Source organism: Ctenopharyngodon idella, chromosome 12 (assembly GCF_019924925.1).
Source record: "Ctenopharyngodon idella isolate HZGC_01 chromosome 12, HZGC01, whole genome shotgun sequence".
NCBI lineage: Eukaryota > Metazoa > Chordata > Actinopteri > Cypriniformes > Xenocyprididae > Ctenopharyngodon > Ctenopharyngodon idella.
This window is the reverse complement of record NC_067231.1, coordinates 31137519-31152921: the sequence shown is the minus strand read 5'-3', so window position 1 is coordinate 31152921 and position 15403 is coordinate 31137519. Positions and strand designations below refer to the sequence as shown.

Genomic DNA, 15403 nt, shown 5'->3' with positions numbered 1-15403 from the left:
GAAAAAGAAAGAAAGAACAATACATAGATAGAAAGATAGAACAATAGATGGATAGAACGATAGAAAGAAAGAACGATAGATAGAAAGAATGATAGAAAGATAGAACAATAGATAGATAGAAAGAAAAAAGAAAGATAGATAGAACGATAGAAAGAAAACAATAGATAGAAAGAACAATAGATAGAAAGAACGATAGAAAGACAAAGAAAGAACAATAGACAGATAGAAAGTATGATAGATAGAACGACAGATAGAAAGAAAGATAGATAGATAGAAAGTACGATAGAACAATAAATAGATAGATAGATAGATAGAAAGAATGATATAGATAGATAGATAGATAGATAGATAGATAGATATAGATTGATTGATTGATTGATTGATTGATTGATTGATTTGCTCAGAATCGGTTGTTGTTATTATGCTGTAACTCAGCGCCATCTGCCGGTAGGATTTATATAAAACTAAATACCTGTTCAAAACAAACGCGTAAAAACACACTGTAACATGAACCACTTTGATTAATGTCATGAATATGAACATTCGAGTCTGTATTGGATTCAAATACAAACATATAATTTTCAATAAATTAATATTATCAATATTAATATTTATACACAGGACAATTCTGTTCTATGTTTACTATAAATTCTGTTCTGTACCTTGATGACCAAAATATAAACCTTCAGTCACGTGCATTAATCCTGTCGCAGTTGGACAGTGTGTGTGATGATGATCAGGACCCGGAACTGCAGAACCTCATTTGTCTGGAGACGCTTCAGCTGCTCATCATAAAGGTGTTGTGCTAAAGCGACAGTTTAAAGAGTATGTAGTGTGTTTAAAGCGTTTTTAGCGTGAGAATGCGTCACTGTCCGTATATGATTTCAACTCAGTTTCTGACTGGCGCGCACATGTGGTTATAAACTTTGGACAGTAAATGTTTTTCTCCTCAGGTTCTGGAGGATGGGTTCGACGTCTCTGATCGGGGTTCTGCGCGCGCTGCTCCACAGCTGCTCGGTGTCCGGGATCCTCGCGCTCTCCGCGGCTGCGCTCCTGTGCGCGCTCGCGGCGCGTCTCGCCGTCAAACGGCACGCGCTGAGGTGCTTCAACCAGCCGCCGCAGCGAAACTGGCTGATGGGACACATGGGACTAGTGAGTTTACCTGCGTCTGTATTTATATACACATCGATATGATAAAAATATCAAAATGTACCACACATTTATTACACATGAACATCTGAAGTTTGTGCATTTTTGACATATTTAGCCATGCATTTTCATACTGTTACAGCAGCTGTTTTTGGGTTTTGCGTTTGAAAAGGATTGAGAGATCTTCATGATAGTGCTGTAGAGGTTTGAACCAGAAGCTGTTGCTGCATCAGTACAATCAGTCCGCGGAGGAAATGCCATTTCTCAATTGAGAACAACAGGAACATGTCGTTTGAAAAGAGGAAAGAAAGACAGTCACACAGTGATGTTGCATTGCTATAAAGTTGTACAACTCAGCACGTGTCGTTAGAAATGTAATATATTTGGCACGCAAAGCAGAAAAACGTGTTCTGTTGAAATGACATCCGAGCTCAGTTGATCAGCTTTTGAATGAAACTAATAATTCATCTGTTCCAGGAACTAGAGCAGGTATTTAAAACATTTTCTAACATGTCAGAGCTCGTGGTTTGTTGTTTGTTTCTAATTTGAGGATCCATCAACGGTTTTTCAGAACGGTTTTCCTCACAGACCTTTGCTGACCACAGGCCTATTTGCATCTTGTTGTTTTGGGGGCGTGGTCACATGTTCTGAGGGGGCGTGGTCATTCTACCTGAATACTCTTACTGTTCCTGCAGCATACACTGTGCATATATTCAAATTCATTTATTTATTTGAATTTACATTACTTTAATACATTTCTTATTTATTTTTATCAAATGTATTTATTTATTTACATTTATATTATGTTAATACATTTCTTATTTATTAACACACACAGTTTCTGCCAATCTCATGTTAATCTTGAGTACATATAGAGTAATATTGCATCCTTCATATCTCAGAAAAGTCTTTAGTTTTATCATATTTATAAAAGATAGATACGCTGTACGGAGTCTTTCCGAAAAAAGCAGAGCTCCTGGAGGCGTGTCTGCCGTCAGTGCTGTGGGCGGAGCTAAAGAGTCACGAGCGCGCGCAGCTTCTGCGCAGAGATCGTCTGCTAGCTGTGACATCATTATAAATAAAAAGGGAACAAAAGCGTTTACATTTTATGCACTTGTGCGCCGATTGCTAACAAAACACAGACATCCGATCCAGCTTTACTCTCTGCCCGCGATCTGCAAATCCAGCACCGAACTGGGACTTGTTTACAAAACATTCATCACCAAAATCCCCGGATCAAACAAACATACGTGCACAACTCCGTTGCTGTCCCGGAAAAACAAACTTCATCCTCTGTTCCCTTAACACTGGGTTGTTTGGGAAGCTGAAAAAGCTAATCTTTCCCTCACAACCAAAAACACACTCCTTTGTTTACAGGAGCTGCGGCTCATTTCGGAGGCTGCGTCCTTCGGAGGTCTCATTTAAAGGCTGCATACTTCATCAAGGATGTCTTATTTAAGAAAAATAACCGTAATAAAATTGACTGATATTCATTGTGAGGTGTAAAACACTGTCATTTCTTTCTTACGTTGCAATCTAACGCTTATTTTTCTTAAATGACACTGCCTCGATGATGTGTGCAGCCTTCAAAGGGTGCAGCCCCTGAATTGGGACACAGCCATTGTTGAAAAATCTCTCGTCTTCCGTATCCCGCACTCTGTGTGATGTGTGCGCTTATCAGGGAGAAGTTCCTATACAAGGAATTCCGCCCTTTATGACGTGATAAAGGCCATACTTCACAAAAACTCTCAGAAACCTGGTCCGAAGTAGTGGATTTGGCGCGTCCAACTTGTGTTTTTTTTTATTTAATTTATTTTTTACGCAGTTTTTCTTTAAACTTTTCCCCGGACCCCAGTTTGAAAACCCCTGCTTTATAGTGTAAACTTCAAAGTCAGAATCTCTTTAGTGTGGTTCCTCCGCAGGAGCAGAACATAAAACACACACTTCACACATCATGTCGAGTGTTAAAGCCACAGGAGCCGTAATTATAATGTTTGTGCCTTCAGCGGAAGATTTTCCTCCACTAAACGAGCTGCTGTGTGTTTCAGATGGGCCATAATGAAGCGGGACTGCAGGCCATTGATGATTTGGTCAGGAGGTACGTCCACTCCTGTGCCTGGTATCTGGGTCCCTTCTATAACATGGTCCGTCTCTTCCACCCAGACTACATCAAGTCACTTCTGACCGCCTCGGGTAAGACATGCACGTCTGTCTGGAAAACACACCGCAAATTAAACACCATAAATCATGAACACAGACAATCACATTTTCCCCTTAAATTGCCATTGCTGTATTCTAAAATAGTCTGAAATGGAACCTAATAAGTGAATTTTCCCAGAAGTGTGTAATAACATTAAACTCTTTATGTTTGTTCTGGCAGCTAACATTACTTTCAAAGACAGGATCTTTTATGGGTTCATGAAACCCTGGTTGGGTAAGTGATGTCCTCACACACACACACACACACACGAAATGTGAAATGTCCCAATTCACGTTCTCTCTTTCCCAATCTAGACTAAAGGTGGCGATTTTGAAGAAGGTTAAAGTTTTCATTTGTGTCAAGAAAACTTCATTACATCTGTTCATGTTTTCACTGATGCTTCATCGAATCATTGATTCAGTTCATACTTTTATTCATCGAGGATGCATTAAATTGATCAAAAGTGACAGTAAAGACATTTATAATGTTACAAAAGATTCTGTTTCAAATAAATGCTGTTCTTTTGAACTTTCTGTTCATCAAAGAATCACGGTTTCCACCAAAATATGAAGCTGTTTTTAACACTGATAATAATCAAATGTTTCTTGAGCAGAAACTCTCAGAAGTTCTAATCTAAACTCACTGAAGCTCATCTAAGCTTTTACAATAACTGAACTTTCAGGTTAGGCTTTCTCAAGCCAACATCAAGGTTTGTTGACATGATGAAATCATTCAAATATGCTGATTTGCTGCTTAAGAAACATTTCATTTTCATTGCTTCTTTTAAAACATTATAAAAAAAACAAACTTCTGAATGCCAGTGTGTTCACAGCCGTCTAAAGCTCTTCCTGTGTTTGTCACAGGTCACTGTCTTCTGCTCCAGAACGGTCAGGAATGGTCACGCCACCGCCGACTCCTAACTCCAGCGTTCCACTTCGACATCCTCAAAAAATACGTTCACATTTTTAACCAGTCCACCAACATCATGCACGTACGTCAAACACGCACACATTTTACAAGGTCTAAACTTTCACACCAAAACTGAAGCTGTTTTACCAACAGAAACGCTGCAAAGTCGCAGATGATGATGACAGATTAGTATCTGGTGATGTTTGCAAGATTTTAAGCACGTCTCACAGCGTTTGAGCTCAGACACGCTAACTGCGTGTATCTCATCAGATCATCTGCCGGCTGAAGCATGAAGGCCTGCACAGATAGGGCTTAATCTCGTGCCAGACTGAAATGCACGTTTGAGCTGTTTTAACCAGCAGCATATATCTTAAAATATGTCAGTGCCATTCTTTTGTCTCAAGATGCACACCAGTAATGTTGTTTATAAAAGCTGCTTATTGAACTAATCTTGGCTTAATCTTAATCTTATTCTGTGAAATCAGCAGGCCCAAAGATATTCATCTGGTAAAAAGGGAAGTAAAAGAGGGTGAATCTTACGAAAGCACAACCAAGAAATCTATTTTTTATGGTCATTAAGATTGTGCCATTGAAGTATAATTAATTATAGCTTCATTAATATTTTTAATTTGTTATTTTAGTTATTTTGATGTTTTTGTTATTTTTATTGTTTTTTTTTTAGTTATTTTACTACTTAAACTAAACAGAAATAAAATGTGTTAAATTAAATATAATAGAATTAAAATAATATTTAATATTTTATTTCAGTTTAATTTTTTTTGTTGTATTAGTTAACAATAATAACCCTGATTGTGACATTATTTTAACAACAATTTCCCCCCAAATTCCCATGAATGTGTTTTAATGTTCCTAAAATAAGCTTTAGGTGAAATATAATTTCTTCTTTCTTCAGATTTGACAGTGAAAGTGATCATGTTTTTGTGAGATGTACGCTTGTATTCTTCCTGTTTTAAGTGCGATCTCATCAGTTGTTGTTTCACAGCGGAAGATTGTACTGATATGTGAGGAACTGTATAACTGCTGGTTCCTTCTGTGGTTGCATGTGTTTATGTTTTATTTCAGACTAAATGGCGCCGCCTGCTGGCCGAAGGACAGAACAGCCTGGACATGTTTGAGCACATGAGCTCCATGACTCTGGACAGTCTGCTCAAATGCACCTTCAGCTGTGACAGTCACAGTCAGGGGTGAGTGTGTGTTCATACGTACGTCATACACACGTACAGCAGAGCACGGTCATAGTGTCTGTCTCGTGTCTCGCAGGGAACCCAGTGAATACATCACAGCTATCCTGGATCTGTCTAAACTGCTCGTTCAGAGACAGCATTACCTTCCGTATCACTGGGACTGGCTGTACTGGCGCTCCGAACAGGGACGGCGCTTTCGCAAGGGTTGCGACATCGTACACAGCTTCACTGCTAAAATTGTTCAAGAACGGCGTTCCCAACTCAAACAGCAGGAATCCGGGAAGAGCAACACGAAAAACCTGGAATACACAGGAGGATACAAGAAGAAGGACACGGACCTCATCGATTTACTGCTTCTGTCAAAAGCAAGTTGTTTTTAACAACATACAACACTACGGAATCATTACAATTTTTTAATGCATTTATTGCATTTATTTGATTTTCAACTCTCAGAAGTTCTAATCTAAACTCACTAAAGCTCATTTCAAGCTTTTACAATAACTGAACTTTCAGGTTAGGCTTTCTCAAGCCAACATCAAGGTTTGTTGACGTGATGAAATCATTCAAATATGCTGATTTGCTACTCAAGAAACATTTTTAATTTTTGTTTTTCAGGAGTAAAGAAATAGAATAGAAGGTTCAAAAGAACAGCATTTATTTGAAATAGAATCTTTTGTAACATTATAAATGTCTTTACTGTCACTTTTGATCAATTTAATGTTTCTTGATGAATAAAAGCATATGATGAATAAACAAACATATGAACTGTTTTCAACATTGATAATAATAATAAATGTTTCTTGAGCAGCAAATCATCATATTAGAATGATTTCTGAAGGATCATGTGACACTGAAGACTGAAAATTCAGCTTTGATCACAGGAATAAATTACACTTTACTATATATTCACATAGAAAACAGCTGATTTACATTAAAATAATATATCACATTTTTTACTGTATTTTTGATCAAATAAATGCAGCTTTCGTGAGACTTCTTTCAAAAACATTAAAAAATCTTATTTATTCCAATCTTTTGGTCGGTATTTATCCCAAACTAAAGGAAGTATTATATTTAATGAGTTTTTCTGTTCAGGATGAGAATGGCGAGGGACTCACGGACGAGGAGATCAAGGCACACGCAGATATGTTCATGTTTGCAGGTGAGTCAGTGTTCACATGTTCATTGGTTTGCTGTTGGTTTGGATGATGAGCGCATCACTGCCGTCTGCATCAGGTCACGACACCACCGCCAGCGCCCTCTCCTGGATCTTCTACAATCTGGCCATGCATCAGGATCATCAGGAGCGCTGTCGTGCTGAGGTCATGTCGCTGCTGCGGGACGGAGAGACACAAGACATCAGCTGGTCAGTGCAGCTCGTTTAGATGAACAGCTGATGCTGAACATTTTAAAAAAAATAGGATGTGAAACAGTATGCAGTATGCTTCAAGTATGCATTCTGCAAGACATAAACATAAATAGTGGTATGATACAGTGTTGTTGTCACATGACTTGTTTAATTCAGTGAGTGGCATCATATGGACGACACTTAAAAACAAAATCAAGGAATCAGTTTTCAATGTAATAATTCAAACACAAAAATGGACATTGCGAATCACTTCTTTAAATGGACATTTATATGCATATTTACTTATTTAATGTTTTAAAATGTAGTTAAAAGAAAACAAGTGAATAAATCATTTTTTAATTGAAAAATAAATAGACATGTATAAAATTGTTTAATAAATTTAAGCTTTAAAATGCAGTTTATATAAAACAATAAAACAACGTGTATTAAAAAAAAAAAAATATATATATATATATATATCCTAGTATCATTAATTCATATACTTTTATAGTTTTTATTAATATTTTTAATTAGTTATTTTTTAATGTTAATTTTTTTATTTTAGTAATTTTGTTTTTGTCATTTTTATTAGTTTTTGTTTTTTAAAATGTCTATATATATATATATATTTTTTTTTTTTATTTTTTTTTTTTTATTTCAGTTTTCATTTCAATCTTAAACTAAATGTTACATAAACCCATGAAATAATCTAATAATACATAATTTTTAAATGCATCCAGTTATAATCTCAGAAATAAATATGGTTATTTTGCATTTTCATTTTTTTTTAATTAAAAAAAACAAAAAAATAATAATAATAATAAATAATAATAATATAATAAAAAAATGTATTGAATATTCAAAATAACCATATTTATTTCTGAGATTATAACCAGATGCATTTAAAATAATTTATTATTTGACTATTATATATATGTGAAAAATCATTTTATTCAGTTCAAATGAAGGTCAGGTCAAATGTAGCACATCATCTATATTATATTTTATATTTTATAGATATTTATTAGTATTTTATTTATTTTTTAATGTTTTATTAGTTTTTTTTTTGTTTTTAATATTTCTATATTATTTATTTATTTATTAATTTTTTTCAGTTTTTATTTAAACCCAAAACTAAATGTTAAATAAACCCATAAAATAATCTAATAATACATAATTTTTAAATGTATCCAGTTATAATCTCAGAAATAAATATGGTTGTTTTGCATTTCGTTTTTTTTTTTTTTTGTAAAAAAAAAAAAAAAATTATATATATATATATATATATATATATATATTTTTTTTTTTTTTTAACAAAAAAAATATTAAAAATTCAAAATAACCATACTTATTTCTGAGATTATAACTAGATGCAAATAGTAACACTGAACACATATATGGCTGACTGTGATTCTGCGCTGTGATTGGCTGTAGGGAGGATCTGAGTCAGCTGCCGTTCACCACCATGTGCATCAAGGAGAGTCTGCGGCTTCACTCGCCTGTTCTGGCGCTGACACGATACTACTCACAGAACATGAAGACGCCAGGAGACTGTGTCATTCCTCAGGGTAACGGCAGCACACACACACACACACACACACACACACACACTGCTGCAGCATTGCATCATGGGGGAATAAGTTTCACATTGAGGCATGTGTGTGTCTGCAGGATGCCTCTGTTTGATTAGTATTTATGGTGTCCACCGTAACCCTGAGATCTGGACCGACCCAGAGGTGAGTCGAAATGTTAATTTTTTCCTGCTGTCCGTGACTCAATCTTAACCTAAGTTGAGACGCACAGATCTCATGAAATCATCGGGTCTCTGTGCAGGTGTTCGACCCCATGCGCTTCGACCCGGAGAACTCACACGGACGCTCTCCTCACGCTTTCATTCCTTTCTCAGCAGGACCCAGGTGCGTTCCTTATTAAAACACAAAGAAACACAAAGAAAAAACCTCATGGTGTTCATGCTCTTGCTCTTCTGTTTCTGCAGGAACTGCATTGGGCAGAACTTCGCCATGGCAGAGATAAAGGTGGTTGTCGCTCAGACTCTGTCCAGGTTCAGGATTCTGCCGGGACCCAAACCGGTGCGGCGTCTCTATCAGCTGGTGCTGAGAGCAGAAGGAGGCCTGATTCTGAACGTCGAGAGGCTCAGCGAGTGACCAGCGCTGAAGCACATCCCCTTACAATGCTTACTGTGATATTTTTTAATAATTTATTATTGGTTCAAAGTTTTAAAGGGGAACTGTTGAATTGCAAACCAACTGTTTTGTAACATATACTGCTCTAACTGCGTAAACTTATTATGCTTTGATTGAAAATTTAAAAACTTTGTTGCATAGCCAATTTTGCTTTTTTAAATATTAAAAAGATGGAAATATAATTAAAATATATTTCAGTGAATATTCTAATCTCTTTAAATACCTAATCCTGTTTGTGTTGCTGTTGTTTGCTTTAACAAAATTCAAATGAATAGTTTGCACAGCATGATTTTCTGAAGTTATGTGCCTTGTGTTCTAAAATATAAACACACATAGATTTGTGTGTGAGTACACAACTCTATTACTTGAGTGAAAGTACAGATACTGCTGGTCAAATATTACTCCATTACAAGTGAAAGTTGTAAAGACAGATTTTTACTTAAGTAAAAGTACAGAATATATTTTTTGAACGAATGTCTTGAATGAATGATTCAATGACAAATACATTTTTAACAGTCACTTGTCGCCACCCGGTGGAGAAACAATGTATTTAGTACAATCGTTATTTGAAGCGTCAAGTTAAAGTGTTAGTTCACCCAAAAATGAAAATAATGTCATTAATTACTCATCCTCATGTCGTTCCACACCCGTAAGACCTTCATTCATCTTTAGAATAAATTAAGATATTTTTGATGAAATCTGATATACAGCAAGACAGCAAGTTAATTAACACTTTCAATGCTCAGAAAGCTACTAAAAACATATTTAAAAGTCATGTGACTGCAGTCGTTCAACCTTAATATTATAAAGCGACGAGATCTTTGTGCGCCAAAAAAATGACTTTTCAACAATATCTAGTGATGGGCAATTTCAAAACACTGCCTCAAATATTTTGTTTTCTCTTGTTCTTGTGATCTTTTGTTACTTTTGGGCACTGAAAGTGTAAATTGTCTTGCTGGCAATAAAGGCCTCACTGAGCCATCGGATTTCTTCAAAAATATCTTAATTTGTGTTACAAAGGTCTTACGGGTGTGGAACGACATGAGGGTGAGTAATAAAATACATTATTTTCATTTTTGGGTGAACTAACCCTTTAACTTTCAAATGTTTTATTTTGATCATAGACATCAGTGTTTATATGGGAAATGTAAAGTTTTATCCCAGTACTCATGTGATAATTATCAAATACCAAATAACATGATATTTAGCTAATTTTACCAGAGGAACCCCGCCAAAAACATGGATTTTTGTTTGTTTTCTGGTGGACTTTCTACTCGAGGACCTTGATAGAAATGTAGTGGAGTGAAAAGTACGAAATTTGCAAAGTCCCATTCAAGGCAAGTCTGTTCACTCGGCGGCCATTTTGCAACGCCTCCCGGCAGCTATTTCGGGCATCCAAGACCAAGTCCTATCAGTTTGAATGGGGGAATCCTGAAATCTCAAAGACTGCTTGCCGAACTCACAATTAAATAACATATTTCAAATCAGCAACCAAATCTGACACGAACTGTCTTATACTTAAATAGCAAAAAGCTCATTTTTCAGGCTAGACAAGCCAATGCGCATGTGCAGTCTTAATGAGCGCGAGTCTCAGGTTTCTATGGGAACCGGAGATTCTAACAGCAGCTGCAGTGACGCAATGACTGTCAATCAGCGGTAGAACGCGGGACGTTTTCCGCCATATTGCGCGTCTTTCTATATCTATAGTTTTTGATATTTGTCTTTCAATGTAGTGAAGTTAAAGTCACAAGTTTCCAGAAAAAACAATACTCAGGTAAAGTACAGATACTCCAAAAGTGTAAGTAAATGTACTTCGTTGTACACATTTTCGGACTCCCTCCCATTCCATAAAACCCAGAACAAGGAAGTCACATGCTCATCTTTAACTGAAACCGAAACTGAAAGGACTTTGTTTGCACAGTGAGATGGCGGAGGCTGCTCTCGCGCTCTGCTGTCCAGTCTGTCTGGATATGCCCAGGGATCCCGTGACCATTCCCTGTGGACACAGTTACTGTATGAGCTGCATTACAGGCTGCTGGGATCATGAGGATCAGAAGGGAACCTACAGCTGCCCCCAGTGCAGACAGACCTTCAGTCCAAGACCTGCTCTCATGAAAAACACAATGCTGGCAGATCTGGCAGAGAAACTAAAGAATATGATGCCTGAAGCCACTCTCTGTTACGCTGAGCTCGATGATGTGCCGTGTGATGTCTGCACAGGGAGAAAGTACAAAGCTGTGAAATCTTGCTTGGTGTGTGTGGTGTCTTTCTGTGAGCTACACCTGAAGCCTCACTGTGTGTCTGAGGCATATGAGGGCCATAAATTAGTCACGGCTTCCTGTGCGATCAAGGAGATGATCTGTTCTACTCACAAGAAACCGCTGGAAGTTTACTGTCAGACAGATGAAGAGTTTGCGTGTTTGCTTTGTGTTCTGGAGGAACACAGAGGGCACGAGGTTGTGTCAGCTGCCACTGAGAGACAAACGAAACAGGTAAATGCAGTCTATCAGGAATCAAATGAGAAAGTTTCATTTCAGCTTATTACAGAGTGTTTCAAAGCAGCTTCACAATAATAAACATGCATGCAAGCATGTATGTGTATCACACATAAATATGAATTTCATTCATTCTGTCTGAATTTCATCCACACATCATTAGGCATTAGCTGATTTTCTATGTTTGTCCACAGAAAGAGATTGAGGAGATGCAAAGTAACTCGAAAAAGAGAATTAAGAGACGAGAGAGCGAGTTAACGGAGCTCACAAGATCAGTGGAGACGATCAGGGTGAGTTTTGGGCAATACTGTTCAATGCCTACATAAAATGAACATTATTTTAAAAGAAAATTCAGTAACACTTTGGTATGGGGAACACATTCACTATTAACTACGACTTTTGCCTCAATAAACTCTTAATTTACGGCTTATTAATGGTTAGTAAGGTTAAGTTCAGGAATGGAGTAGGATTATAGTGGTGTAACTTTGTTTTAAAAAGTGGGTGGGACATGAGTGCTGTTTTTGTTTTGTTTTTTGAATGGATGTCAATGGAGGAGAGGCTTCACAAACAGCTTTTGTGGAAAAACAGTTTCTATCATTAAAGGAATCAACAGCCGTTCAGCTAATCTTCAACATGTTTGCCATTAAACCTTCATTTTGCCAAAAAAAAAAAAAAAAAAAAAAAGGAGTCGTCTGCTCTCCAATCGCTCTCATGGTACTTCAATGTCATACACCGATTGGTCTGCGCAGCGCCGACGCATCTGGACAAAACCAGCAACTGGGTTGTTTTGACCCAGTAGTTGGGTGAAATGTTTGCCTAACCTGCCATGTACTTTTATTTAACTCAACTATTGTTTAAAAAAATGTATTGCTTGCATAAAATGAACCCAGTAGTTTGAAAATTAACATTTATTAAAATGTTTAACAAATGAACAATTAAACAATAAACATTTAGTAAATAACTTATTAATAAATGTTCACCTTTTGATTATTTTTGTTGTAATTATGTGTCTGATTTTTAATTTCCAACCTATTTTGGGTTCATTTTAAGCCAGACATATAGTCATTTTTAAACAATAGTTGGGTTAAATAAAACTGCCAGCACGTTGGTCAAACATTTAACCCAACCACTTTGTCCATTTTCAACGCAACTTGGATTGTTTTTAACCCAGCATGTATGTTTTATACACAGCGAAAATAGCCTGTATTGATGTTTATATTATTGTCACTGAATGGGATGCTAAATATCTTGAACAAAGCACTTTTACAAGCTGTTACAGATCATACAGATCATAATCACAAAGTAGGAAGTAGGACATTTCCGATAGCACGTGAAGGCAACATAAATTAGTGTAAAATGTTCCTTTACCCGGGGTCAAAAGAGTTTAAAATGACAATAACTCGAGGTTAAGCACAGTGTGAAAAGCCCTAAAATTAAACAAGTAAAACACCAAAGCCTTTTTATGTTGATCTTATGAATCATTCATTAAAGGGTTAGTTCACCCCTGTCATTAATTACTCACCCTCATGCTGTTCCACACCCGTAAGACCTTCGTTCATCTTCAGAACACAAACTAAGATATTTTTGATGAAATCTGATGGCTCAGTGAGGCCTGCATAGCCAGCAATGACATTTCCTCTCTCAAGATCCATTAATGTACTAAAAACATATTTAAATCAGTTCATGTGAGTACAGTGGTTCAATATTAATATTATAAAGTGATGAGAATATTTTTTGTGCGCCCAAAAAAACAAAATAACAACTTTTTAACAATATCTAGTGATGGCCGATTTCAAAACTTCGGAGCGTTACGAATCTTTTGTGTCGAATCAGTGATTCGGATCACGTATCAAACGGCCAAACTGCTGAAATCACGTGACTTTGGCACTTCGAACCGTTGATTCGATTCGTAAAGCTCCGAAGCTTCCTGAAGCAGTGTTTTGAAATCAGACATCACTAGATATTGTTAAAAAGTCTTTATTTTGTTTTTTTGGTGCAACAAAAATATTCTCGTCGCTTTATAATGTTAATATTGAACCACTGTACTCACATGAACTGATTTAAATATGTTTTTAGTACATTAATGGATCTTGAGAGAGGAAATGTCATTGCTGGCTATGCAGGCCTCACTGAGCCATCGGATTTCATCCAAAATATCTTAATTTGTGTTCTGAAGATGAACGAAGGTCTTACGGGTGTGGAACGACATGAGGGTGAGTAATTAATGACAGAAGTTTCATTTTTGGGTGAACTAACCCTTTAAGGCAGGACACTCTCACCAAATCACCGAATCCCTTGTGTTTGCTAGCGCTCTGCCCAGGAAGCAGTGGGTGACATGGAGAAAGCCAGCACTGAGCTGACAGACTTCATTAAGGCCCAATGCAGTGAGATAATCCATCTGATCAGAGCTCAGGAGGAGACGGCCGTGAGTCAGGCTGAGAGAGTTCAAGAGCAGCTGCAGCAGGAGCTTTCTGAGCTTCAACAGAGAGATGCAAACATTCAGATGCTTCTAAGTTCTGAAGACGACTTCCTGTTCCTCCAGGTTCCTTTAACGTCCTCCTTCCTGTAGATTAATGCTTTTAAATGGGTCTGATATTAACATTAACGCATCCTGTGTTTTGTTGTGCCTTTCACCAGAGTATTAGATCTCTCTCAAATCCTCGAAGGTGTGAAAATTCACCCAGAGTTAATATGAGTTGTCGCGGCTTATTTGGACAAGTGAGGAAATCTATCTCTGACAGAAAAGACAAAATGATGGATTTTCTCGAAGAGAACCGCATACAGTTATCTGAGGAAGGTGAGGGGACCACACTGACACAGTTTGGATCAAAATGCTCTTCCGATGCTCTTCGTCACACAAGACATTACAATCACAGAACTTTTACTTTTATTTAATATCCCTTTTCACTCAAAATGACATCACATTGCAGAGATTTGAAATGATCGAGAAAGCTGTTGACTTTGAAATCTTTTTCTGCATTTCTGTCTCCACAGTTCAGAAAGTTCAGATTTTCAAGCCTCTTCACCCCAAGAACCGAGAAGAATTTTTGGAGTGTAAATCAATTTTTTTCTTCTTAAAGTGCCATATTGTGCAACTCAGAAGAGATAACAGTCTGTTTTTCTCCCGTGCAGATTCCTGTAAACTGACGCTGGATCTCAAAACAGCTCATAACAATCTCCATTTTTCGGAAGGAAACACCAAGCTGACGTGGGGCGTGGTACAGTCGAATCCTGATCACCCAGAGAGGTTTGATAGTTGGTGGCAGGTCTTAAATAAAGAGGGTTTGACAGGCTGCTGGTACTGGGAGGTGGAGTGTAACGGCACAGTCATCATTGCCGTTTCATACAAGAGCATTGTCACTAAAGGTCCTGGAACTGAATGTGGATTTGGACGCAATGATCAGTCCTGGTGTCTGTGCTGCACATCTTCTCAATACACTTTCTGGCATGATAACACTGAGACCAAAGGGTTAAAAACTCCCAGCTCATCTCGAGTAGGAGTGTATCTGGATCACGGTGCAGGAACTCTGTCCTTCTACAACATCTCTGACACTATGAGCCTCATTTACAGAGTCAAGACCTCATTCACTCAGCCTGTCTATCCGGGGTTTGGTTTCAGGCTCGGGTTTTTAGGCTCCATTCAAATTTCTCCCAAAGTCTGAAGTCATAAATACTGAGATTTTAATTTATATAAGTATAGCAATTATAAATTTGATGAAAATCTGTATTTCTATTACATATACACTGTGCAATTCTGAATATTGTGCACTCAAATAGACACCAGTTATATTGACATTAAAAAACGTTATATGAACATTTAAATAAGTTTAATCATCTCTCATTATGTGAAATGTATCTTTTCTGTGTGTAAAATTAATCCATGTTAAAGCATG

General features: G+C 37.0%; 2 protein-coding genes across 4 annotated transcripts; both read left to right on the top strand.

Annotated features, from left to right (window-relative positions):
* Window positions 1–652: 652 nt before the first annotated feature.
* LOC127523202 (cytochrome P450 4F3) lies at window positions 653–9217 on the top strand. Of its 3 annotated transcripts, none has more exons than XM_051913650.1 (13): window positions 653–797; window positions 954–1152; window positions 3198–3342; window positions 3530–3583; window positions 4213–4340; window positions 5342–5463; window positions 5540–5828; window positions 6559–6625; window positions 6700–6829; window positions 8246–8379; window positions 8483–8547; window positions 8645–8727; window positions 8808–9217. In XM_051913650.1, the coding sequence occupies exons 2-13, from the start codon at window positions 964–966 to the stop codon at window positions 8974–8976; spliced, it is 1575 nt and encodes a 524-aa protein (XP_051769610.1). In that variant the 5' UTR covers window positions 653–797; window positions 954–963; the 3' UTR covers window positions 8977–9217. The 3 variants fall into 3 exon arrangements, with proteins under 3 accessions (XP_051769610.1, XP_051769609.1, XP_051769611.1); XM_051913649.1 differs by having other exon boundaries at window positions 684–825; XM_051913651.1 differs by lacking the exons at window positions 653–797; window positions 954–1152 and adding an exon at window positions 1465–1638.
* Window positions 9218–10894: 1677 nt separating this feature from the next.
* On the top strand, window positions 10895–15324 carry LOC127523201 (tripartite motif-containing protein 16-like). Its single transcript, XM_051913648.1, has 6 exons — window positions 10895–11507; window positions 11705–11800; window positions 13819–14052; window positions 14148–14307; window positions 14505–14564; window positions 14643–15324. The coding sequence occupies exons 1-6, from the start codon at window positions 10941–10943 to the stop codon at window positions 15170–15172; spliced, it is 1647 nt and encodes a 548-aa protein (XP_051769608.1). The 5' UTR covers window positions 10895–10940; the 3' UTR covers window positions 15173–15324.
* Window positions 15325–15403: the final 79 nt, after the last annotated feature.